Source organism: Entelurus aequoreus, linkage group LG17 (assembly GCF_033978785.1).
Source record: "Entelurus aequoreus isolate RoL-2023_Sb linkage group LG17, RoL_Eaeq_v1.1, whole genome shotgun sequence".
NCBI lineage: Eukaryota > Metazoa > Chordata > Actinopteri > Syngnathiformes > Syngnathidae > Entelurus > Entelurus aequoreus.
In genome coordinates, this window is record NC_084747.1 from 44748097 (window position 1) to 44772600 (window position 24504).

General features: G+C 38.4%; 2 protein-coding genes across 3 annotated transcripts in view; one reads left to right on the top strand and one right to left on the bottom strand.

Moving 5' to 3' along the window:
• The window catches only part of ndufaf2 (NADH:ubiquinone oxidoreductase complex assembly factor 2), a 58624-nt gene extending 48366 nt beyond the window's left edge, over nt 1-10258 (bottom strand). The window contains exon 1 of the mRNA XM_062024263.1: nt 10046-10258. Within this exon, the coding sequence (XP_061880247.1) occupies nt 10046-10160 (115 nt within the window). The 5' untranslated portion in view covers nt 10161-10258. The remainder of the gene's footprint in view (nt 1-10045) is intronic.
• An 89-nt stretch (nt 10259-10347) lies between these two features.
• Nucleotides 10348-24504, top strand: part of ercc8 (excision repair cross-complementation group 8) — a 29674-nt gene continuing 15517 nt past the window's right edge. Inside the window, exons 1-8 of one of the 2 annotated variants that reach the window (XM_062024266.1) lie at nt 10348-10688; nt 13967-14062; nt 14149-14250; nt 15213-15336; nt 17505-17586; nt 21925-21993; nt 22113-22179; nt 23908-24011. In XM_062024266.1, coding sequence (XP_061880250.1) covers nt 10612-10688; nt 13967-14062; nt 14149-14250; nt 15213-15336; nt 17505-17586; nt 21925-21993; nt 22113-22179; nt 23908-24011 — 721 coding nt within the window. In that variant the 5' untranslated portion in view covers nt 10348-10611. The remainder of the gene's footprint in view (nt 10689-13966; nt 14063-14148; nt 14251-15212; nt 15337-17504; nt 17587-21924; nt 21994-22112; nt 22180-23907; nt 24012-24504) is intronic. The other variant, XM_062024267.1, reaches the window with a different exon arrangement.

Consider the following 24504-nt stretch of genomic DNA (forward strand, 5'->3'; position numbering starts at 1 on the left):
GCATTTTTTCCCATAACTTGAGTTGATTTATTTTGGAAAACCTTGTTACATTGTTTAATGCAGTGGTCCCCAGCCACCGGGCCGCACAAGAAATTTAACAAAATTAAAAACTTTTTTTTTTTTTATTAAATCAACATTAAAAACACAAGATACACTTACAATTAGTGCACCAACCCAAAAAACCTCCCTCTCCCATTTACACTCATTCACACAAAAGGGTTGTTTCTTTCTGCTATTATTATTTCTGGTTCCTACATTATATATCAATATAGATCAATACAGTCTGCAGGGCTACAGTCCGTAAGCAGACATAATTGTATTTTTTTATGACAAAAAAAAAAAAAAACATTAACATTTTTTTTTTAAAATAAAAATACCCCCCCCCCCCCCCCCCCCCACCGGTCCGCAGGACAAATTTTCAAGCGTTGACCGGTCCAGTTACAAAAAGGTTGGGGACCACTGGTTTAATGCATCCAGCGGGGCATCACAACCAAATTAGGCATAATAATGTGTTAATTCCACGACTGTATATATCGGTATCGGTTGATTTCGGAATCGGTAATTAAGAGTTGGACATTATCGGAATATCGGATATCGGCAAAAAAAGCCATTATCGGACATCTCTAGATGCAGTGGGTAGCTACAGTTTCCCCTCTCGCTCTGCAGGCACACGCTACTCATTAAGGCCTTCATTTTGATGCGAGCTGCAAGACATGAAGACGAGAGGGCATAGAAAGACAGAAAGAAAGAGAGTCTCCGCCATGCTGAACTACTCTTCTCTTCTGAATCGCCGCGGTCTTCGCTGGCAGGGCTTCAAAGAGGGTATGGGGAGGGGAGGGTGAGTCAAGAGGCAGCAACAAAAGGAAAAGGAGCATGTGGAGGACCGGCTCACTGGAGGGAAAATAAAGAGACGTTTGAAATTACACTGGACATAAACAAAAACTAAATGCACACCAACAATGCTGAATCTCTCAGTGATTGACATTTAAACATGGGTAAGGAATAACAACAATAAACATGAGTGATGCATCACATCAAAAATGTCCGGCCAAAAGACTTTTATCATCGAAAACAAGACTGACGAAACCGAACGTTGGGAAGAAGTAAGCAGGAAGCACATGACTGGAACAATAGAACAATATGAAAATGTAATATCATGATTATTGTGACCAAAAATGATCACAGTTATCATTATTATCGCATTGAATGTGCTCAAAAAGTACCTATGCACACTGAAATCTTTAGGTTTTTTTAAATACCTAAAATAAATAGACACAATGTGAGAAAGCCCACTATACAGCATGTTTTATGTTCTTTATGCTTCATGGATAAGAGTGTTCAGGCAGGCGTTGTGGCGTCCTACTCTGTTCAGCGGCCGTTGAACGCACCGTAAATACAACAGTATAAGATGACCATTCTGTACTAGCAGAGCACAGCTTGTAGGTTCAATGTGCACAAACAAAAATCTGTCTGTCCGTGAGTTGATCAAAGTACGATTATCAATCACGGTTTTTCCATCAAAATAATCAAAACGATAATTATCATGTATAACGTTTATCGTTACATCCCTAGTCTGGAATAAAGGCAACATGATGTCTATAGGGGTGTAACGGTACACACAATTTTTGGTTCGGTACGTACCTCGGTTTAGAGCTCACGGTTCGGTTCATTTTCGGTACAGTAAGAAAACTGTCTGCCGCTGTTTCACTTTATGTTGCTGGTAAATAATATGGTTGTAGTAGTAGGCTAAAGTTAAATGATTTAGTATGCACTAATTAAAGGGGCAGAGCTTTAAGAGACATTTTAGCTTTTATATTTTATAAGATATATTTTTTGAAAGAACCACAATTAATAAATATATTCCAGTGAATAACTTATTGTTCAAATCTGTATATAAATATGTACATAAAGTGTTGTAATTATATTGTAAAATGGATGGATGGATGGATGGACGTTTAAAACAAAACTGTTATTATTAATTAGTAAGTATACATTTTTTGAGCCTTTTTAGAGAAAATCATATCATTGCAGTAAATTATGCAAATTACCCCATGATGTCATGGCGACCACGCCCATAGCCACGCCCCCACCACCACAGGTATCTTGGCAGTTTATGGGAAACACTGCAAATACACGTACCGTTACACCCCTAGATGTCTATGTTGTGGACGTACTTAAATTTACAGTGGTACCTCAACGTAAGAGTGCCCTGACTCAAAAGGGTCATATTATGATTTTTTTCTTCCTCGTGGTCTAAAGTACATGTAATGGTGTGGTGGTGCTTTGGTCAAATTTTTGCATAGATTTTGTTTTGCAGACCATCTTCAAGCAGCTTTCTGACCGTCTCTTCAGAATGCAGTGTTTTGTGGGCAGTTTTATTTACGTGCCGAAGCCCTCCTCCAGGCCAAGCCTCCTTCGATTGAGTCTTCTCCTCGTCAGCCATGAATTGATTTACTTGGACCCCGAATTAAACAAGTTGAAAAACGTATTTGGGTATTACCATTTAGTGGTCAATTGTACGGAATATGTACTGTACTGTGCAATCTACTAATAAAAGTTTCAATCAATCAATCAAAAAGCCATGTTGTAGTTTGAAATGCTTCGATATCGAGTCTACTGAAAGATATACATGAGAACTATACGCTACTTTTTATTAGAAATGGCAAGAGCGAAGGATTTTAGCATACATGTGCAAATTGTGCATGTACAACACACCAGTTCCATTGGAAGCAAAACAGGCCCAGAGCATAATACTACCAGGCCTCACCTTTTCTCCTCCAAACATGTTGCTGGGTATTGTGGCCAAACAGCTCCATTTTTGTTTCATCTGACCACAGAACTTTCCTCCAGAAGGTCTTATCTTTGTCCATGGGATGTCAGATGAAACAAAAATGGAGCTGTTTGGCCACAATACCCAGCAACATGTTTGGAGGAGAAAAGGTGAGGTCTTTAATCCCAGGAACACCATGCCTACCGTCAAGCTTGGTGGTGGTAGTATTATGTTCTGGGCCTGTTGTGCTGCCAATGGAACAAGTGCTTTACAGAGAGTAAATGGGACAATGAAAAAGGAGGATTACCTCCAAATTCTTCAGGACAACCTAAATTCATCAGCCCCTTCAATACATTGAAGTGAAGTGAAGTACACTACCATTCAAAAGTTTGGGGTCACATTGAAATGTCCTTATTTTTGAAGGAAAAGCACTGTACTTTTCAATGAAGATAACTTTAAACTAGTCTTAACTTTAAAGAAATACACTCTATACATTGCTAATGTGGTAAATGACTATTCTAGCTGCAAAGGTCTGGTTTTTGGTGCAATATCTACATAGGTGTATAGAGGCCTATTTCCAGCAACTATCACTCCAGTGTTCTAATGGTACAATGTGTTTGCTCATTGGCTCAGAAGGCTAATTGATGATTAGAAAACCCTTGTGCAATCATGTTCACACATCTGAAAACAGTTTAGCTCGTTACAGAAGCTACAAAACTGACCTTCCTTTGAGCAGATTGAGTTTCTGGAGCATCATATTAGTGGGGTCAATTAAACGCTCAAAATGGCCAGAAAAAGAGAACTTTCATCCGAAACTCGACAGTCTATTCTTGTTCTTAGAAATGAAGGCTATGCCACAAAATTGTTTGGGTGACCCCAAACTTTTGAATGGTAGTGTATATTTATATAGCGCTTTTTCTCTTGTGACTCAAAGCGCTTTACCTAGTGAAACCCAATATCTAAGTTACATTTAAACCAGTGTGGGTGGCACTGGGAGCAGGTGGGTAAAGTGTCTTGCCCAAGGACACAACAGCAGTGACTAGGATGTTGGAAGCGGGGATCGAACCTGGAACCCTCAAGTTGCTGGCACGGCCACTCTACCAACCGAGCTATACCGCCCCATTGAAACATACCACCTTTGTACTTGATGGAGGTAAAAACTAGGGCCTTTGTGTCCTTTTAGCCCTTTTTCTGAGCACCTCATACATAGTTTACCACACGCAAGATTGCTTTACGCCCCAGTTTTCTAACGTTAACGGTCCAAGAGAGGTAGAAAATGGGAGCAGCAAAGCATGGATAAAGGTAGCAGGATGGACCGAGCACTGGGGATGAACAAATGAATAGAAGAAGGAGTAGGTAGAGCAAGGAAAAGCTCTCATTCACCCTGTCTGAACCGACCGCTGGTATGCTGCAGCGGAAAGCCTCGGCGGTCCGTGCTTCAAGGCCCCCGAGCCCACGCTTGGCCTATCAGTTTAAGATCAAAAAAGAGCTCGCTTTAGCAAGACATATGGACTGAATAATGCATCTGATTTACTTCCACCGGCCTGGACCGAGTTCAGTGGCAAGACAAGAGAGAGGAAAAGATGTATATTTCTCGTCACGTGTTAGCAATGCATTGCTGGTCCTGCGGTGTCAGTCGCCGCCATTGGCCGGCCCGACGGTAGCCTTTTGGCGTGATGGGGGGAAATGGAACTGTGTGATGTCTCATTTGAATAGTCTGACAGTCCCGCAGCCGTGTAATGAATTATAAATATGGAGGTGGGTGCAAGTTTCCTCCGCCTAGCAAAGTGCTTAAAGAAAAGGTGAAGTAGAAAGTCAAGTTCCGTCAGAAGGAAACCATGCGTGCAAGCCTGCTGGAGGCTAGTGGCCCCGGTCCCTAGTTAAAGAAGAAAATACCTCACATGAATAGTTAACTATTAATGAATGTGTGTCATGCATTTTATCTACTCAAGCTCTGCTCCAAGCTGTTTTTGTGGAGGACTTACCAACAATGTGCCTTGTGGTTAGAGTGTCCGCCCTGAGATCGGTAGGTCAGTTCAAACTAGGGCTGGGTGATATACCGATATACTCGATATATCGCAGGTTTGTCTCTGTGCGATATAGAAAATGACTATATCGTGATATTCGAGTACCGTATTTTTCGGACTATAAGTCGCAGTTTTTTTCATAGTTTGGCCGGGGGTGCGACTTATACTCAGGAGCGACTTATGTGTGAAATTATTAACACATTACCGTAAAATATCAAATAATATTATTTAGCTCATTCACGTAAGAGACTAGACGTATAAGATTTCATGGGATTTAGCGATTAGGAGTGACAGATTGTTTGGTAAACGTATAGCATGTTCTGTATGTTATAGTTATTTGAATGACTCTTACCATAATATGTTACGTTAAAGGCCTACTGAAATGATTTTTTTTTATTTAAACGGGAATAGCAGATCCATTCTATGTGTCATACTTGATCATTTCGCGATATTGCCATATTTTTGCTGAAAGGATTTAGTAGAGAAAATCGACGATAAAGTTCGCAACTTTTGCTCGCTGATAAAAAAAAGCCTTGCCTGTACCGGAAGTAGCGTGACGTCACAGGAGCTAGTATTCCTCACAATTCCCCATTGTTTACAATGGAGCGAGAGAGATTCGGACCGAGAAAGTGATGATTACCCCATTAATTTGAGCGAGGATGAAAGATTCGTAGATGAGGAACGTTACAGTGAAGGACTTGAGAGACAGTGATGGACGTATCTTTTTTCGCTCTGACCGTAACTTAGGTACAAGCTGGCTCATTGGATTCCACACTGTCCTTTTTTTATTGTGGATCACAGATTTGTATTTTAAACCACCTCGGATACTATATCCTCTTGAAAATGAGAGTCGAGAACGCGAAATGGACATTCAGTGCCTTTTATCTCCACGACAATACATCGGCGAAATGCTTTAGCTACGAGCTAACGTGATAGCATCTTGCTTTAACTGCATATAGAAACAAAAAAATAAACCCCTGACTGGAAGGATAGATAGAAAATCAACAATACTATTAAACCGTGGACATGTAAATACACGGTTAATGCTTTCCAGGCTGGCGAAGGTTAACAATGCTGTGCTAACAACGCCATTGAAGCTAACTTAGCAACTTAGCAACGGGACCTCACAGAGCTATGCTAAAAACATTAGCTCTCCACCTACGCCAGCCAGCCCTCATCTACTCATCAACACCCGTGTTCACCTGCGTTCCAGCGATCGGCAGAAGGACGAAGGACTTCACCCGATGCGTTTGGCGGCCCGTAGACGTAGGAAGTCAAGGTGAGGTCGGCGGCTAGCGCGGCTAGCGCTCCAACAAAGTCCTCCTGGTTGTGTTGCTGTAGTCCGCTGCTAATACACCGATCCCACCTACAACTGTCTTCTTTGCAGCCTTCATTGTTCATTAAACAAATTGCAAAAGATGTCCAGAATACTGTGGAATTATGAAATGAAAACAGAGCTTTTTGTATAGGATTCTACGGGTACCATAACTTCCGTTACTCTGACTTCGTCACGCGCATACGTCATCATACCGCGACGTTTCAGCCGGATATTTCCCGGGAAGTTTTAAATGTCACTTTATAAGTTAACCCGGCCGTATTGGCATGTGTTGCAATGTTAAGATTTCATCATTGATATATAAACTATCAGACTGCGTGGTCGGTAGTAGTGGGTTTCAGTAGGCCTTTAACATACCAGGCACATTCTCAGTTGGTTATTTATGCGTCATATTACATACACATATTCAGCCTGTTGTTCACTATTCTTTATTTATTTTAAATTGCCTTTCCAATGTCTATTCTTGGTGTTGGGTTTTATCAAATAAATTTCCCCAAAAAATTCGACTTATACTCCAGTGCGACTTATATATGTTTTTTTCCTTCTTTATTATGCATTTTCGGCCGGTGCGACTTATACTCCGGAGCGACCTATACTCCGAAAAATACGGTATACGTTCTCACGCAGTTGCTTTTAGTTGCGGGCATTACACTGCATGCGTTTCTCACTCTTTCTTGTCTCTCCTTCTCACAGAGACTTAAACAAGCGCACCTTCTTACATACGTCACATACTGACACCTGTGCAACGTCACACGCTCCCGCGGGGAAGAGATGGTAGCGACATGGTAACGTTAGCTGTGATGCTAACGGTGAGGTGCGGGTGGTAATACGAGAGAGAGAAGGCGCAAATCTGGTAACAAATGGAGGAAGAATTAATTCCCATCGTCTGACGGTGGTTTGGCTTCAAGCGGGAATATGTCTTTACATGTCAACATCGCCGTTCGGTGCCACACCAATTAAATGCCGAAGCAACTATTTCCACATCAACACCGTAGGACATATACTATTTGATATGCAGCTCATTTTTATTTGACACTTATTGCAGTGTTTCCCACACATTCATTTATTTGTGGCGGCCCGCCACGAAAGAATTAAGGCCGCCACAAACAGATTTTTTTTTTTTTTTTTTAAATTTTTTGTTTTGTCCAGCTTCTCAGGCAAATCATATAGTTGATGTAGATGCCCATATCGGCTGTTCAGATTTACTTTACAAAAGAGAAGTGTAGGATCAAGATTTTTGGAGCTCTTTGTTCAGTGGATCAGATGTTTGATGAAGCTCTGTGTCTATCTACCACCACTACTGTTTTCTGTTTATTTGTTACTGACTGTGGCAGGACACCTCTGCCTCTGTTTCACTTTATGTTGCTGGTAAATAATATGGTTGTAGTAGTAGGCTAAAGTAAAATTATTTAGTATGCACTAATTAAAGGGGCAGAGCTTTAAGAGACATTTTAGGTTTTATATTTTTATAAGATATATTTTTTGTAAGAACCACAATTAATAAATATATTTCAGTGAATAACTTATTATTCAAATCTGTATATAAATATGTACATATAGTGTTGTAATTATATTGTAAAATGGATGGATGGATGGACGTTTAAAACAAAACTGTTATTATTAATTAGTAAGTATACATTTTTTGAGCCTTTTTAGAGAAAATCATATCATTGTAGTCAATTATGCAAATTACTCGATGATGTCATGGTGACCACGCCCATAGCCACGCCCCTTCGTCACCGGTATCTTGGCAGTTTATGGGAAACACTGTATTGAAATATCTTGTGTGACATCAAATGTAAAACTGAACAAAGCCGCGGGCCAAGGTTGAACAAATTAACCTTTTAATAGAGACCCAAACAAGTTTTGCATTGAATATTGAACAAGCAAGGCTTATATAACTTTATAGTGACATGCAAAATCGAGTTTCAAATAATAATAATTAAAAAATATCAATGACATATCAAATAAAATTTAAATAAAAATTGAATGCCTCTTTTCTGTTTGCAGCCTTCTGAGGTAAATATCAAAATAAACTTTTTCCACAGGCTAAGAATAAATTTGAAAATAAAATAATAATGAATGAATCAAACATTCAAGCCTTGAAGTAGCAAGAGAAAGTGCATGAATAAAACGTTAAATATTGCTCCGTTTGCTACACTGATCTGCTTTAACACTGAATATGGAACAAGCAATGCTTATATCACTTAATAGTGCAAAATCAACTTTCAAAAAACAAACGAAAAAACATCAATGGTATATTAAATAAAATTTAAATAAAAAATGTGCAGCCTTTTGAGGTAAATATCAACATTAACTTGGTGGGCGGGGGCGGGTTTGGTGGTAGCGGGGGGTGTATATTGTAGCGTCCCGGAAGAGTTAGTGCTGCAAGGGGTTCTGGGTATTTGTTCTGTTGTGTTTATGTTGTGTTACGGTGAGGATGCTCTCCCGAAATGTGTTTGTCATTCTTGTTTGGTGTGGGTTCACATTGTGGCGCATATTTGTAACAGTGTTAAAGTTGTTTATACGGACACCCTCAGTGTGACCTGTATGGATGTTGATCAAGTATGCTTGCATTCACGTGTGTGTGTGTAAGAGCCGCATATAGTACGTGACTGGGCCGGCACGCTGTTTGTATGGAGGAAAAGCGGACGTGATGACAGGTTGTAGAGGACGCTGCAGGCAGTGCCTTTAAGGCACGCCCCCAATTATGTTGTCCAGGTGGAAGTCGGGAGAAATTTGGGAGAATGGTTGCCCCAGCACTGAAATCCGGGAGTCACCCGGGAAAATCTGGAGGGTTGGCAAATATGAGTATTAGCGGTGAATGCGGTGTTACAGCGGCACCGCTGCTGTATAATACAGGCGGGCCAGCTCTAATGTTAATTTGGCCCGCAGGCCACAGTTTGACACCCATGCCAAAGACTATAAAGATGGAACCCATTACCTCCCTGCTTGGCACTCAGCATCAAGGGTTGGAATTGGGGGGTTAAATCACCAATAATGATGAAGGGGATGGGTCAAATGCAGATGACACATTTCACCACACCTAGTGTGTGTGTGTGACTATCATTGGTACTTTAACTTTTTTAACTTTACATGTAAATGACCGGGCAGCACGGTGGAACAGGGGTTAGTGAATGTGCCTCACAATACGAAGGTCCTGAGCAGCTGTGGGTTCAATCCCGGGCTCGGGATCTTTCTGTGTGGAGTTTGCATGTTCTCCCCGTGACTGCGTGGGTTCCCTCCGGGTACTCCGGCTTCCTCCCACCGCCAAAGACATGCACCTGGGGATAGGTTGATTGGCAACACTAAATGGGCCCTACTGTGTGAATGTGAGTGTGAATGTTGTCTGTCTATCTGTGTTGGCCCTGCGATGAGGTGGCGACTTGTCCAGGGTGTAACCCGCCTTCCGCCCGAATGCAGCTGAGATAGGCTCCAGCACCCCCCGCGACCCCAAAAAGGGACAAGCGGTAGAAATGGATGGATGGATGTGCAGTTAGTCTAATAAATACATTTAAAAAAAATACATGCTCAAGAGAAAACTCGCATAAATAATGATAGTGAGCCTCGTACGCCATCAAGTGGTCAACCTGCAGTACGACAAGGTTAAATGGTGGTGTCAAACTCAAGACGACATATTTTTGGTGCAAAATTAGAATAATACAAAAAGTTACTTCCTTCATTCATTATTCATGAGGATTTACGATTTGTTAAATATTGAAAAGGCAGCAGGATAAGTGGTTCAATAACATCTTCAATGTCATTAAGGAATTGGTCAAATAAATCGATTCACCTAAATTGGTGACGGTGTATGACCGTAACTTGCTAAATTTGTACAATTTGAAGCTGTAAATTGGCTTGTTTGCCCAGTATTAAAACGAGCTACATTTAGCATAACACGGCGTGACTTACCTGTCCATGTCTTCTGTTCGGGTACAAAGTAGTACTTATTCCCCAAATGATCTGTCCCGACGTGCTCGCGTACTATGCCAAATGTCCTCCGTAAGGCGCCGACAACTTTGTTCATATTTACAAGATTGCAAAATGTTATTTATAAAGATTTTTCCGTGTCCTTTTTAGTGGCTGCGTGCACCTCAGCGGGTTGTTTATGCAAGTCTTCCGGGGGGCGGGGCAACATTGAACAAGCTGCATTCTGATTGGCGAATACTGACTTGACGAACCAATAGGCGCGTTTGTTAGCGGAAGTCGTCTGTTGTTTCAAAATGGCGGCTTGTGTTGAGCCAAATATATTTATTGAACAAAATTAATTGATTAAAAACAGCCATAATAGAGAATATTGTTCGGTTTGTTCGCTTTTACACCTCTACCGACGTAATATCATGTTTAACATTGCGAGAAACGTGTTTATACTTAGAATAGCCCTTCCTCAGTCTGGGTAGCATGCTAGCCTTGTGGTTAACGTTGAACACATTTTGTAAATACTCACATTTAATCCAGAGTTTTGTTATTTTAAAACAATGTTGGGTTATTTGGCAGCAAGAAGGGCCGGCCTGGATGACCCTCTGCTTTTCAGACGTGCAGAGTCGACAAGGAGGTAAGTATTATTTGATTAGTTATGTTCAAATGTACGCATTCACATAATTTATAATTATAATGTATAATTTTATGTTGGGTCTTAACACAAAAAATAACGATGTGTAACGTTACACATTATAGCTTGCATCACACCGTTACGTCATGTTGCAGTTCATCCATCCATCCATTTTTCTACCGCTTGTCCCTTTCGGGATCGCGGGGGGTGCTGGAGACTATCTCAGCTGCATTCGGGTCAGTTTCAGTTTATTTCGAACATGCATAAATTTGAAAATGAATTTTACCTTTGCAACCTCATTATACTATTGGCTAAGTTTTATATTCATACATGCAAGTTTCTCAATACCCGACCTGTTTTTTGTGCCTTTAAAAATGAATTAGAACTCTACGTTAAAACACTATCTACCTCTAACAACCAAAAAGCTGTGAAAACGATGATGCTGTGTTCCAAATTTAAAGTATTTACTGAACTTGTGTGAGCATATATATATATATATATATATATATATATATATATATATATATATATATATATATATATATATATATATATATATATATATATATATATATATATATATATATATATATATTTTTTTTTTTAAATTTATTTATTTATTTATTTTTTTTAAATTTATTTTGATTTTTTTTGCATTGTATTTTAGTTTAGTTACTTTATTGAGTTTACAACCCCCTGGTGCTGATTTGTACTGTTTTTGTACTTATTTTGAATATTATTATTTCTCGATTGTTTGTAAATGTTGCAGTTTATAAAATACAAATAATAAATAAACATGCATACGATACAATGTAATGCATCACACATTTCCAGTTGTTTCATTACATCACGTCCGAAAAGGAGTTGAGTTGAGTTGAGTTTGAGCCTATTTCGAACATGCAAGCATACAACATGATACATCATAATTTCCAGTTTCTCTTTTCAACATGTTCGAAAAGGAGTAGGAAGAAGCAGAGCTTATTTAATCCTACCCCTTTTCTTTTGCATAACAGTTGCTAAATCTTTGGTTCACTTCCTGTTCTCAATTTATTCACAATACACTCCATAAGTTACCACAATAAAGGATTTGTATGTTCTCTATATCCAACATTATGTATTATTCTCACTGATCTTTTTTGTAACACCGTTAATGAATTAAGTGTACTTTTGTAGTTATTTCCCCATATTTCTACACAGTAACTAAGATATGCTAACACTAGCGAGCAGTAGAGAATATTAAGTGATTCTTGGTCTAGATCATGTTTTGCTTTATTCATTATTGACGTGTTTCTTGCTACTTTATGTTGTATATTTTTTACATGAGATTTCCAGTTCAATTTATCATCAATCGTTATACCTAGAAATTTGGTTTCATTTACTCTTTCAATTTCTATTCCGTCTATTTGTATTTGTGTTTGACTTTCTCTTCTACTGTTACCAAATAGCATTATTTTAGTTTTACTAAGATTCAACGATAGTCTGTTTTTGTCAAACCATCCTTTTGATTTGTTAATTTCTTCTGTTATTATTTGTATTATCTTCTGTGTGTTCTCTCCTGAACAAAACCTGTTGTATCATCCGCAAATAATACTAACTTTAAATATTTTGTAACTTTACAAATGTCATTTATATAGAGATTGAATAATTTAGGTCCTAGTATTGATCCCTGAGGTACACCAAAGGATATATTTAGCGTTGTAGATGTGTGTTCGCCTAGCTTCACGTATTAGGAAGAAGCTGAGCTTCTTTAATCCTACCCCTTTTCATGCCATAGCAATTTTATCCAATTTCCTTGTTCTCTGTAACAGAACAGTGAACAAATAAATAATATACCATAGTAAGCAAACACATATTAAATACATAAATAATATTTGTCTCAATAGAAAAAAGAAAAGAAAGGGTTGTTCTGTATACTTTGTGAACACTTGTAGTTTGAACAGTCTCTTAAACTGAATCATTTTGGTGCTTTGTTTGGTTTCTTTGTTTAATCCGTTCCATAATTCAATTCCACATACATATATGCTAAAGATTTTAAGTGTTGTACGAGCATACAAATATTTTTAAATTAGATTTTCCTCTAAGGTTATATTTCTCCTCTTTTGTTGAGAAGAATTGTTGTACATTCTTGGGTCGCAGGTTATAGTTTGCTTTATATATAATTTTAGCTGTTGGCAAATGCACCAAATCGTTGAATTTCAATAATTGTGATTTAATAAATGAAGGGTTTGTATGTTCTCTATATCCACAGTTAGTGAAGGAAGCGCACATTTGTAGTTGTTTCCCCATATTTCTACACAGTAACTCCGATGTGGTAACACTAGCGAGCAGTAAAGAATATGAAGTGATTTTTGGTCTATAACATGTTTTACTTTATTCATTATTGAAGTGTTTCTTGCTACTTTATATTGTATATTTTTTACATTAGATTTCCAATTCATTTTATCATCTATTATTACACTCAAAAATGTGTTTTCTTATACCCTTTCAATATCTACACTGTCTATCTGTATTTGTGTTTGACTTTCTCTTCTACTGTTACCAAATTGCATTATTTTAGTTTTCCTGAGATTCAAAGATAGTCTGTTTTTGTCAAACCATCTTTCTTAATTTGTACCCTTCTTCTGTTATTATTTGTATTATCTTCTGTGTGTTCTCTCCTGATCAAAACGCAGTTGTATCATCTGCAAATAATACTCACTTTAAGTCCTTTGTAACTTTACAAATGTCATGTTTAGAAGGCATGCATTCGTCTTTCGTTGCATATAAGGGGACGGCGTGGCGAAGTTGGGAGAGTGGTCGTGCCAGCAATCTGAGGGTTACTGGTTCAATCCTCACCTTCTATCAACCTAGTCACGTCCATTGTGTCCTTGAGCAAGACACTTCACCCTTGCTCCTGATGGGCCTGGTTAGCGCCGTGCATGGCAGCTCCCTCCATCAGTGTGTGAATGTGTGAATGTGTGTGTGTGAATGGGTGAATGTGGAAAATAGTGTCAAAGCGCTTTGAGTTCCTTAAAAAGGTAGAAAAGCGCTATACAAGTACGACCCATTTACCATAAGCATCTTCCATTTTAAAAAATCCGATAATGTCAAATGATTATTCTTACAATATATTATTTATTTATGTAGAGATATCTAATGTTATTGGTATTTCATGCTTGGTTAGGTGGAGCAATCCTATCATTCTCCCTACATGTTTTTTGTCTTTATTGAGTTGTATTAGGGAAATGGATTCATGCATTACATGGCATTCATATAATATTCAGGTTTTTTTATATTTCAAGGGTCCTTTGCCTGCAGTTGAACGTGGACAGGGATATGGACAGAATCCACGGAAATGGCGTCAACACCCTTGACATTGAAGTAATAGAAGGCAAATAGTAAGTCCAGTATTTACGCCGTTCTTTTTTTCCTTAAAAGATGCAGCGTTCTGTCTCTGAATTACTGTACTACTGTGTGTTTTTAGCATGTTGTCCGGAGGTGCCGATGGTGTGATTGTCCTCTACGACCTAGAGAACTTCAGTGGGAAACCACAGTACACATGCAAAGCTGTCTGCACCATTGGCAGGTTTGTGTCGTTCCATTTATGACAGTGTGTCCACAAGAGGGCAGCAACCCTGCCAATACAAAAAGTATACATAGCTAAACGAATGAACCAAACCAAAATTGAGCAAAGCAGGCATCATTCTGGTTTTATATTGTGCAGGTGCACCCAATGTACTCGTGTTTCATTATAATCTGACCTCTATCTGAATAGTTTATACTCAATGTGGAGTGGCGCAAATTGTACTGGTACTCTTTGATTTGTGTATACTAGATCAGGGGTAGGCAATTAATTTTTACCGGGGGCCGCATGAGCAACCCGAGCACTGCTGGAGGGCCACGCCGGCAATATTTCAATTACATTTTGCTCAAATTATTTTTGATATACCCTAAGATAAATAATAATAATAATAATAATTTCATTTAACCTAACTTAACTTTATACAAAAGCAGATTGCTTTTGATGGTTTTATTTTTAACACTGTCTTACACAACACTTCCTGATGTATAATACAATGCAAAAATGTCAATTTCTGTCACTTTATCCTGCATCCTCTTTAAAAGTCCAACATTTTGCAACATGTGCACCTTCACTCACAGGTTACACACGGACATACGCCCATAAATAACACTTTTCAAAATAAAAGCAGCACAGTTGTATTGCACGCACAACATAGATTTTTTTAAAAAATTATTTTGTAATTTGTGATTGCCGCTGTTCACATTCACTCACAATCGCGCACCAGCATAGTCCACACGGAAGTAATACAAATAACGCTTTTCAAAACAAAAGCAGCACCGTTGTATTGCACACTCGACATAGATATTTTTTTAAATGTATTTTGTAATTTATGATTGGCCTCACGATTGGACAGGGACGCACAAAGGGATGTGGCCCGCGGGGCGCAGAATGCCCAGGTCTTTACTAGATGATGTGCATCGACCTATTAACTTCTAATTTCCTTAATTGTTTTTACCTAAATGTAGGTCCAGCAAGTATGTCCATCGATTCAGCGTTGAGACGGTCCAGTGGTATCCATATGATACTGGCATGTTTGTATCCAGTTCCTTTGACAAGACAATGAAGGTGTGGGACACTGAGACGCTCAAGGTATGTCACTGCGCTTTGATGTAATAGGCTCAGGCGAATAAATGTTGGCGCCTTTGCTACAGCTCTAATGCTCCAATTCAGTGCAATCTCTGTGATCTGGTACATTCATTTCCCCTGGGCCCAGTGGGCTCAACACATACAGCGAAGCAATGCATTTTTCAGCCCAATAAAAGTATTACAGTGCTTATTTACACTTGTAATAAACAGTTGAAACTCTGCACACAGCAGCCGCTAATATGGAGATCTTTATACCAACTGTCAATCTTGTGTCTTTCCTATTGTCTTCTTCACGCTTTCTACCTTTCTATATGCCCCCTTGTTGCAAATGGCCAACAGGGCGCCGCGCTAGAATCCCACTGGCATCATGGTTACCTCACAAGTTGAGGAAAAGGACAAGAACCCGTTGCTCCTTAATAGGTTCTAGCCCGAGTGTTGATGTCTCCCTCAAATATGGTTAATGATGATATATGACAATAATTTTATAGTGCGTGCTTTGTATGTATGGGGGAGTGTTTTTTATTGCAAACAGAGCCTCCTCTGTGTGCCCAATAGCGGACTCAGTGCCGGTGCTGGCACACAGTGACAGATGGTGGAACAACAGAGGCTTTTTTATATTTGCTGGAGAATTTGCATTGCAGACACCACTGCTGCTTCACTAAGATGCCTTTTGATCTCCCAGCTGTGCTTGCAATTTTGTTTTCACTCCCCCTTTTTTGGCCTAATTTAAGCCCGTGTACAAGTACTGGGCAAAGTCTTAGGCCAGAAACTAGCCTTCTTTGCTGAGACGGAAGCTGTTGAATTAGAGTGAGTTTCTGGATCAATGTGCAGATGAAGGAATTTAGAAATGTCCACCCCAGCCCCCAGAATCATAATGGTACCACCCATTATCCTCTGACAGACAACCACACAGACTAAAAGTGACATTTCAAGTATATAATGTAATGAAACCATTATTAAAAAAACACCAAACGTGTGGTATAAGACCTTTTGCACACATTTTGGACAATGGCAAGGCATAAACAAATGCATTTGTGGGCCATCAAGCATATGCCATAGGAACATGAGGCACTTTTTCCTCGTCACTATAAGCCTGAAGAAAGTTCGTTTAATTGCTATATGCACTGTAAAAAAACAACAATGATAAAAATATAATTAGATAAAGGTATACAGTACTACATTGAAGCGAGCAACTCTGAGAATAGGTAAATCCTACTGTGCGTGTTTTGAGTCTTACAGAATATAGTAATAACCTAAAATGCATGCTTCTCAAACTAAATAATTGAGTTGATCTGTGATATCCAAACTTACAAGAATAATAAATGTATTGCCGGTCTGTATTTGCATTGTTGTTCTGGACCGTAGGATGCAGAGACAGCAGGTAAAGTGGGCTGGAAAGGAAATAATACAGAAACTAATGAAGTCCAAACTGTCATGTGAGATGATAACATTGGCACAGCTAATAATATTTTTTTGGTTTCCCAACATTTTATTTAATAAAATTGGCTCTCGATCATACACTACCGTTCAAAAGTTTGGGGTCACCCAAACAATTTTGTGGAATAGCCTTCATTTCTAAGAACAAGAATAGACTGTCGAGTTTCAGATGAAAGTTCTCTTTTTCTGGCCATTTTGAGCGTTTAACTGACCCCACAAATGTGATGCTCCAGAAACTCAATCTGGTCAAAGGAAAGTCAGTTTTGTAGCTTCTGTAACGAGCTAAACTGTTTTCAGATGTGTGAACATGACTCCACAAGGGTTTTCTAATCATCAATTAGCCTTCTGATCCAATGAGCAAACACATTGTACCATTAGAACACTGGAGTGATAGTTGCTGGAAATGAGCCTCTATACACCTATGTAGATATTGCACCAAAAACCAGACATTTGCAGCTAGAATAGTCATTTACCACATTAGCAATGTATAGAGTGTATTTCTTTAAATTTAAGACTAGTTTAAAGTTATCTTCATTGAAAAGTACAGTGCTTTTCCTTCAAAAATAAGGACATTTCAATGTGACCCCAAACTTTTGAACGGTAGTGTAAGTTTGGGAAAGGCTGACATCCTTCTGCGTAGCAAAAAATATTCCAATACATGTTTTTCTTGTTTCAATTCGAGATTTAAATATGCTTTGTTTTTGTGCTATCTTTTTGTCTTTATTGTGCCTCAGCCTGCTGAAGTCTTTGAGTTTGAAGGCAACGTCTACACCCACCACCTGTCTCCCATTGCCAAGAAGCACAGTCTCATCGCAGGTGTGTGCGCGCGCGTTCATGTGGGTATGTGTGTAGCAGGGACGATACACTTATATTTGCTGACCAAACCAACCAGAATGAGCAGCACACAAGACAAAAGGGACATCTCAGTGTTCTGCTTCCATTCAAACACGACCCTTAACCTTTACGACCCTATGTTTTACCTGAGGTTCACATAGCGACATACTTGTGGCCCTTAAAGGATATAAGTAAGTCATATACCAGTCGCCTGTAGACCCAACTTCTTAGAAAGAGTAATAAGTGATGAAAGATCTTGGTGTTGCCTCACCTCATCACCCAGCAGGAACAACAGGTTACTTGTACCAGCTGTTTTACTCATCTGGGTGCTTCTTTGTGTGTGACACGCCTGTTGTCTACATTTTTGTTTAGGCCTTTAGAAACATGTGTTCTGTAGTTCACTACAGTATATGGTGTATTATCTGCACAGATTTTCCAAACGGAGCCATGCAATCATCAAGGGCTGGACAATATTATTAACCTGTTACAATAGAAAAAAAAAAAGATTAATTGGCCGTGCAATGTGCATGCAAATTCCTGAGCTTGTAACGGTGAAGCGAATGAGGAGCGAATGAGTTCAAAGGAGAGCATGTGTACTAGGACTGGGCGATATGGCCTTTTTTTAATATCTCGATATTTTTTGGCCATGTCACGATACACGATATATATCTCGATATTTTGCCTTAGCCTTGAATGAACTCTTGATGCATATAATCACACCAGTATGATGATTTTATGTGTCTACATTAAAACATTCTTGTTTATACTGCATTAATATATGTTCATTTTAAACTTTCATGCAGAGAGGGAAATCACAGCTAAGTCAATTGACCAAAACTGTATTTATTAAACAGTTATTAAGCAGTGGCACAAACATTCATGTAATTTCAAAACAGAAAGTGCAAGATTGTCAGACATTTTAAAACAAGCTATTAGTGCACTTTTGTGCATGATGTCACTAAGATGACATATCAAAACAACAGTAAATTAAAGTGCACTTTTTGTACAGAACGCCACTGCAATAGTTTAAAACAAATAAAGTGCACTTTTGTGCATGATGTCACACAAGATATTTCAATAACTGTCAAATAAAAATGAGCTGCATAATAGGAAATCAAATAGTGTACGTCCTTCGCTATGTGGTAGGTTCCTGCGGATGTTATTTCCTTCTGTTGTTGACTATTTTTTTCATACAATGTTGATGTGGAAATGGTTGCTTCGGCATTTTGTTGGTGTGGCACCGAACGGAGATGCTGACATGCGGAGTTTCAAACACTCTTCATTCTCTAGCGGGTGACTTTTCAAATGATGCTACCTATTAGCAGTATTGCTACTTTTTGTAGCAACGCTTTTGCCCCACACTTGACAAATTACGGTTGTCTGTTCGACATATTCCCGCTTGAAGCCAAACCACCGCTTGGGAATTATTCTTCCTTCATTTGTTACCAGATTCGCGCCTTCTTTCTCTCGTATTACCACTCGCACCACAGCTAAAGTTACCAATGCTAAAGCTACCTCTCTGCTCCGCGAGGGCGTATACGTATGTGACGTATGTAAGAAGGTGCGCTTTTTTAAGTCTCTGTGAGAAGGAGAGACAACAAAGAGTGAGAAACGCCTGTAGTGTAATGCCCACAGCTAAAAGCAACTGCGTGAGAACGTATACTCGAATATCACGATATAGTCATTTTCTATATCGCACAGAGACAAACCCGCGATATATCGAGTATATCGCCCAGCCCTAATGTGTACTAGAATGTTGGGATCTCACCATGTTTCCTGCTTTGTATTTGACACAGCACAATTATGCCTAATCAATAATTATCAAACTCAACAAAAAAATAAGGCCTATGATTTCCGCGTTGACGCATCTGCGGACGGAATCACATAATTGATCAGTAAAAGGGAATCTGCTGTTAAATGCAGAAAATTACGGAAATTGACATGCATGTAACTGAAATGCTGTCATTGTGAGGAGAAGGAATATTTGTTCGGAACAAGGATGTGTCCAAGACTGCTCATTCATCCCCGAAATTCTTAACCGCCCCGTCCTGAACTAAACAATGTGGAGACGGCCACTTGGAACAGTGATAATAACTGCGAAACTAAAGCTAGCAAGAACAATCCATACACCCACAACACAATTCCTCTGCTTGTGTTTTTGTGAACAACATCATTGATATAAGATCAATGTACAAACAGTAAAGCAGTCACAACTTTTAAAACTGCCTCAAGTCGTTTCTACACATCAAGCTCAGATAACAGCAGCACACTTCCCCCCCCTTCTAGAGACACATCCGGGCACTTCTGGGTTTCAGGCAATGGTCCAAACCCCATTAGGCTACTGTTTATTTACTTTAATCCGTGCAGATTTAGGCCTATTTTCGAAAGGTTTAGAGGCGATAAAAGCGATCATGATAAAATATTTAAAATGGGATGGAGTGGATTTTTACACTTATAAGAAAAATATTTAAAAAAATAATTTATCATTACCAAAAGGTTACTGCTACCACACTTCACTTGACACCTACGGTATTTAGAGAAGAAAAGATTGGCGGCACATCATGTCACTGTAATAAATGACATTGAACCTAACTTGCAAAGTTCTAAGTTTGTTGGCATTATTTGCCATGAAAGTGTAGATGTGGCGGTTTTTAAACGACTGATGAGCTACATACAGGTGAGAATAATCAATTAAATTTGTCATATGAATGGCACACCATTATCATAATTTCATGACCGAAGCAAAACATTTCTTACACTTTTATACTGAAATAAATACACCTACAACTTATTAAATGAAAATAAAGAAGAAAAAATACCGGCAGCGGTAAAGTTTGGATCCATAAAGGAAAGAAGAAAGTGAATGAATGTTTATAACTCAATAAATTTACATATGCATAAAAATGTGTTTTCTTTTGTATTATTTTTTTAATGAATTAAGTAACGTTTATGATAACCTTTTTCCAAAACACAATATAGAATGTGAGTTGTAACAGGACAATGCATACATTTATCATTTGTTTGCAAAACGGTTACAAAAAAGTGGGACCCCATTTTTATGGTCCCCGGGACCCCATTTTGAAAATTCCTAGCGCCAACACTGTTAGTTCATTTGCACAACCAGGTATTTGTAGTTATATTTAGGCATAGCAACCACAAAATAATATAAAACTAATGCGATCTATTGTCATTTCTGAACGTTTAGTTCTGCTATCAAACACTAAATAATATAACTCGATTGCATCACAGAAAGTTTCTCAAACAAATCAAATGTTCAATCAAAACATTTTACAAAGTGATCGCTGCAGACACGGCGTGGTCCGATTGTATTCCACAAGATGATGACAGTGATATTTTTAAGGGCCATTTCCTTCAACGCACTTTTTTTTTTTTTTTCAGACTTTATTACTTTTCTGAGCCACTGAAAGCTATTTCCTATCCCTCTATTTGAACGACTGAAACACCCTAGAACAGAACAGCAATACGGCATTTTCTGATCAACTCTACACATATACCCTCACTTGTTTTGATGCTACGCTCTAGCTGCTTGTGAATTAAGCCGCAAAGAAGTAAAATGGATGTGACGTCATATGCAACCCTCTTTCTGACTGCGCTAACAAATTAAAAGTTTCAAAAAGTACCTTTCACAAGCAAAATGTACTTAAGCAACCTTCTGATATATTTACACATTTATTATGCTTTGACTTAAAATACTGGTCAAAACTGCCCAAAGATGTATTGCACCAATAAATGTGAGGATTTTTGCATTTAATTAACATTTTATAAAATTGTATATAAGACACAAAAAGCACACACTCAATGCTGGTAAAATAATTTAAAAAGGTTAAAAACGAAAATTAAAACGGAGAAACTGAATTTTATTTTTTCATATGGCTATTATTATTTTTTCAATTTATAGTTGTTCCTATTATACATTTTTTACTAGTTGTTGTTTATTCATTACCAATTTATATGTAGGTCTTTTACATTATATTTAAAGTTAAGTTTTGGTGGTACAATAAATGCTCATGTTTTAAATTAATGAATAATAGTGATTTCAAAATCAATCCAAATATTTGTGATTAATATATTTGCCATAATCGTCCTGCCCGAATGCCTTGTTGAGTATTTTAGCTTCAGTTTGTTTAATGTTGTGTTATCACCAACACCACGCCTTTTTTTCCTGCAAACCTGGGACTTCCAGTTTCTCCAACCACACCCCTCTTCCGGTGCACATTTAAAAAGCTCTTATTGTTTTGAAAGAATGTGTGACTGAATGTCACCCCCCACCCCACCCCACCCCACCCCTTGTCTTGTCAGTTGGCTCCCAAAACCCTAAAATACAACTTTGTGACCTGAAGTCCGGCTCAAAAATCCATGTCCTTCAGGGTAAGTGATGTATTTCATTGTACACTTGTTTGAACAAACCATACCATTAACCGTTACCACAGACACAAACCCTTACACACTATCAAGAGATAGACACACTAATTGTGTCTCCCCCTCAGGCCACAGAGCGGAGGTCCTGTCTGTGCGATGGTCTCCCAGATACGAACATATCTTAGCCTCTGCCAGGTAAGCACAGAGAAGAAGTGTAGTTTATTAAAGTTTATTCCGAACATGTATACAGTTACAACATAATACCTTGTTTCTCGAAAATTATGAATCGCTTTAGAATTGGAATAATGACATTTGAATGTGAATCGATATTTTTGGAGCACCCCTACTAAGAATATATGATGAACAAATGTTTTATTTTTAGTGCAAAATAATCAAATGTGGGCTATGCGCGTGTAAAGCACCCTGCCACTTATTAATTAATATTTTACAAGCTCTTTTTTCCTTCTCAACATTGTGTCAAGTGTCAGGGGCGTTGTGTATAGATTAAAAATAAACTCCCAACGATGGCATGTCCACCCCTGTAACCTGCTTTTTTTCCCTGGTCCGATTTGATGTGCTGTAAACTACACCTGTGGTATTACAAAAGCAGTGTTTGAAAAAGTTTAATGATTTTACTCAACATTTTAACAGCAACTGTTTTCGAGGGATTTCTGTCACAAATATTTGTCTCCTTTGAAGTATTGCGACTGGCTCTTAGATCACATTAAGACTGACATTTAATTAGTCAGTTGCTGCTTGCTGTCAGTCATTGTCACTTTGGCAAGAAGGCAGCGCTAGAAAGCTATTCAATGATTTTGTGGGCGTTCTAAAGGGACAAGCTTCAGTCTGAGCGGCGGTATTCCGCCTGGCTCAGATGTTTGACTTGTTTCCATTCGATAGCGTCACATTATTTTTGGACATCAAAAAGTGCAGGGGACATGTCCCCCCTTCCACCCTACATTACGTCTATGGGTACGTCTGGCAATGACACGGCACAATCGAAAATTAGTGCACTCAAAGCAGCCGCTCAACTGTGTCAAACAATCACTTTAAATGCCATTTTTTCCATTACGGCTCTGATGTAGCTATTTTGATTCAATCTCCCTGTAAAAAAGGCTATGCGGGTATTCCCTCAAATTTTTGCCCGAGGTTTATGAGTATTTTGTTCGAATGTGTAGTGACCTGATTTATTAAATGTATGTTTATTTGATAGGAACATCGTACAATACATACATTGCAAAGACCAGACATAGCTACTAGCTCATTTTAATCTGTTGCCCCCGACCAAAGGCCAAGTGACAGCAGGTTAAAAATTAATTTACAAATAATTATATTATAGGGAAAAATTAGTGGGGATTAATTGAGGCACGGCGCTTATTATTCTATTATTAAGGTAACACTTCTACAGAAGAGTGTTCATAAATAATTTTTTTTTTGACAAAGCTCATGTATTATATGAAGTGTGTGTCTAGCTTGTCCACTGGGACCCATCAAAGAGTCCAGGCCATCCAAGGCCATCTGGCCACAGGACCAAGTCAAAGATGATGGCAGCACATCTCTGGTTCCTCAGTAGAACTGTCAGTATAGCATATGGAGCTACAGCTCACCCACCTGCTTATGCTACAATAGACCTGCTAATTAATCTAGTGGGGCCAATGTGCTGATCTCCCTTTGGACGTTAACTGATTGAAAACAACTGGCTCAAAGAGGCAAGAAGTGACGCCTGTATGATATTTAATTTGGCCCCTAGTCAGAAAGCTGACTGATAAAGGCAATTATTGTTGTTGATGTATTTCACTCACTAGAATGTCTTTATTATTGTGGTATTGTTGTTGTTTGCCGCGTTGTACAGCTGCAGATCAGCCACACAGTAGGAAACATATTGTTGACACAATAAAACAAGCTTGTTCTTTTCTCTCCAAGTGCAGACAGCAAAGTAAAATTGTGGGATGTGCGTCAGGCTTCAGGTAGTCTTCTGACGCTGGACCAACACAACGGAGATAAGTCCAAAGCTGCCTCTGAGGCAGGTAATGTCCGCTCCGGCTTTATATTTGTTTCTTATCCACAGCACTTTATATTTTATTGTATTTATTGTAGGGGTATAAGAATGTTTTTAACTTTTGGAGGAAAAGCTAGCAAATATTTATTAGGCTTTTAGCGAGTTTATATGTTCTACATAATGTGAATATCTTTTCACTGTATTATTTTATTTTTAAGATGAAGAGGATAATTTCTTAAAGGATTATACAGTTTTCCCCCATTCATATATACCGTACTTATATTGTATTAGACATTAGCAGTGGCAGATGTTTTTTTTTGCGTTACTTAGCAAGGTTATGTAAGTGTTTTTATATGTTTTATACTATTTATTTTATATTGAAGTAGAATTCCTTATTCCTTATTACTGTATATATTTTAGTTTAAATCTTTCCTCCACTTCATTGTATTTATGTTATTATAAAAATACTAGCAGAGAGGTTTAGGTTTTTAACATTTTATTTTTTGTTTATTTTTGTATCA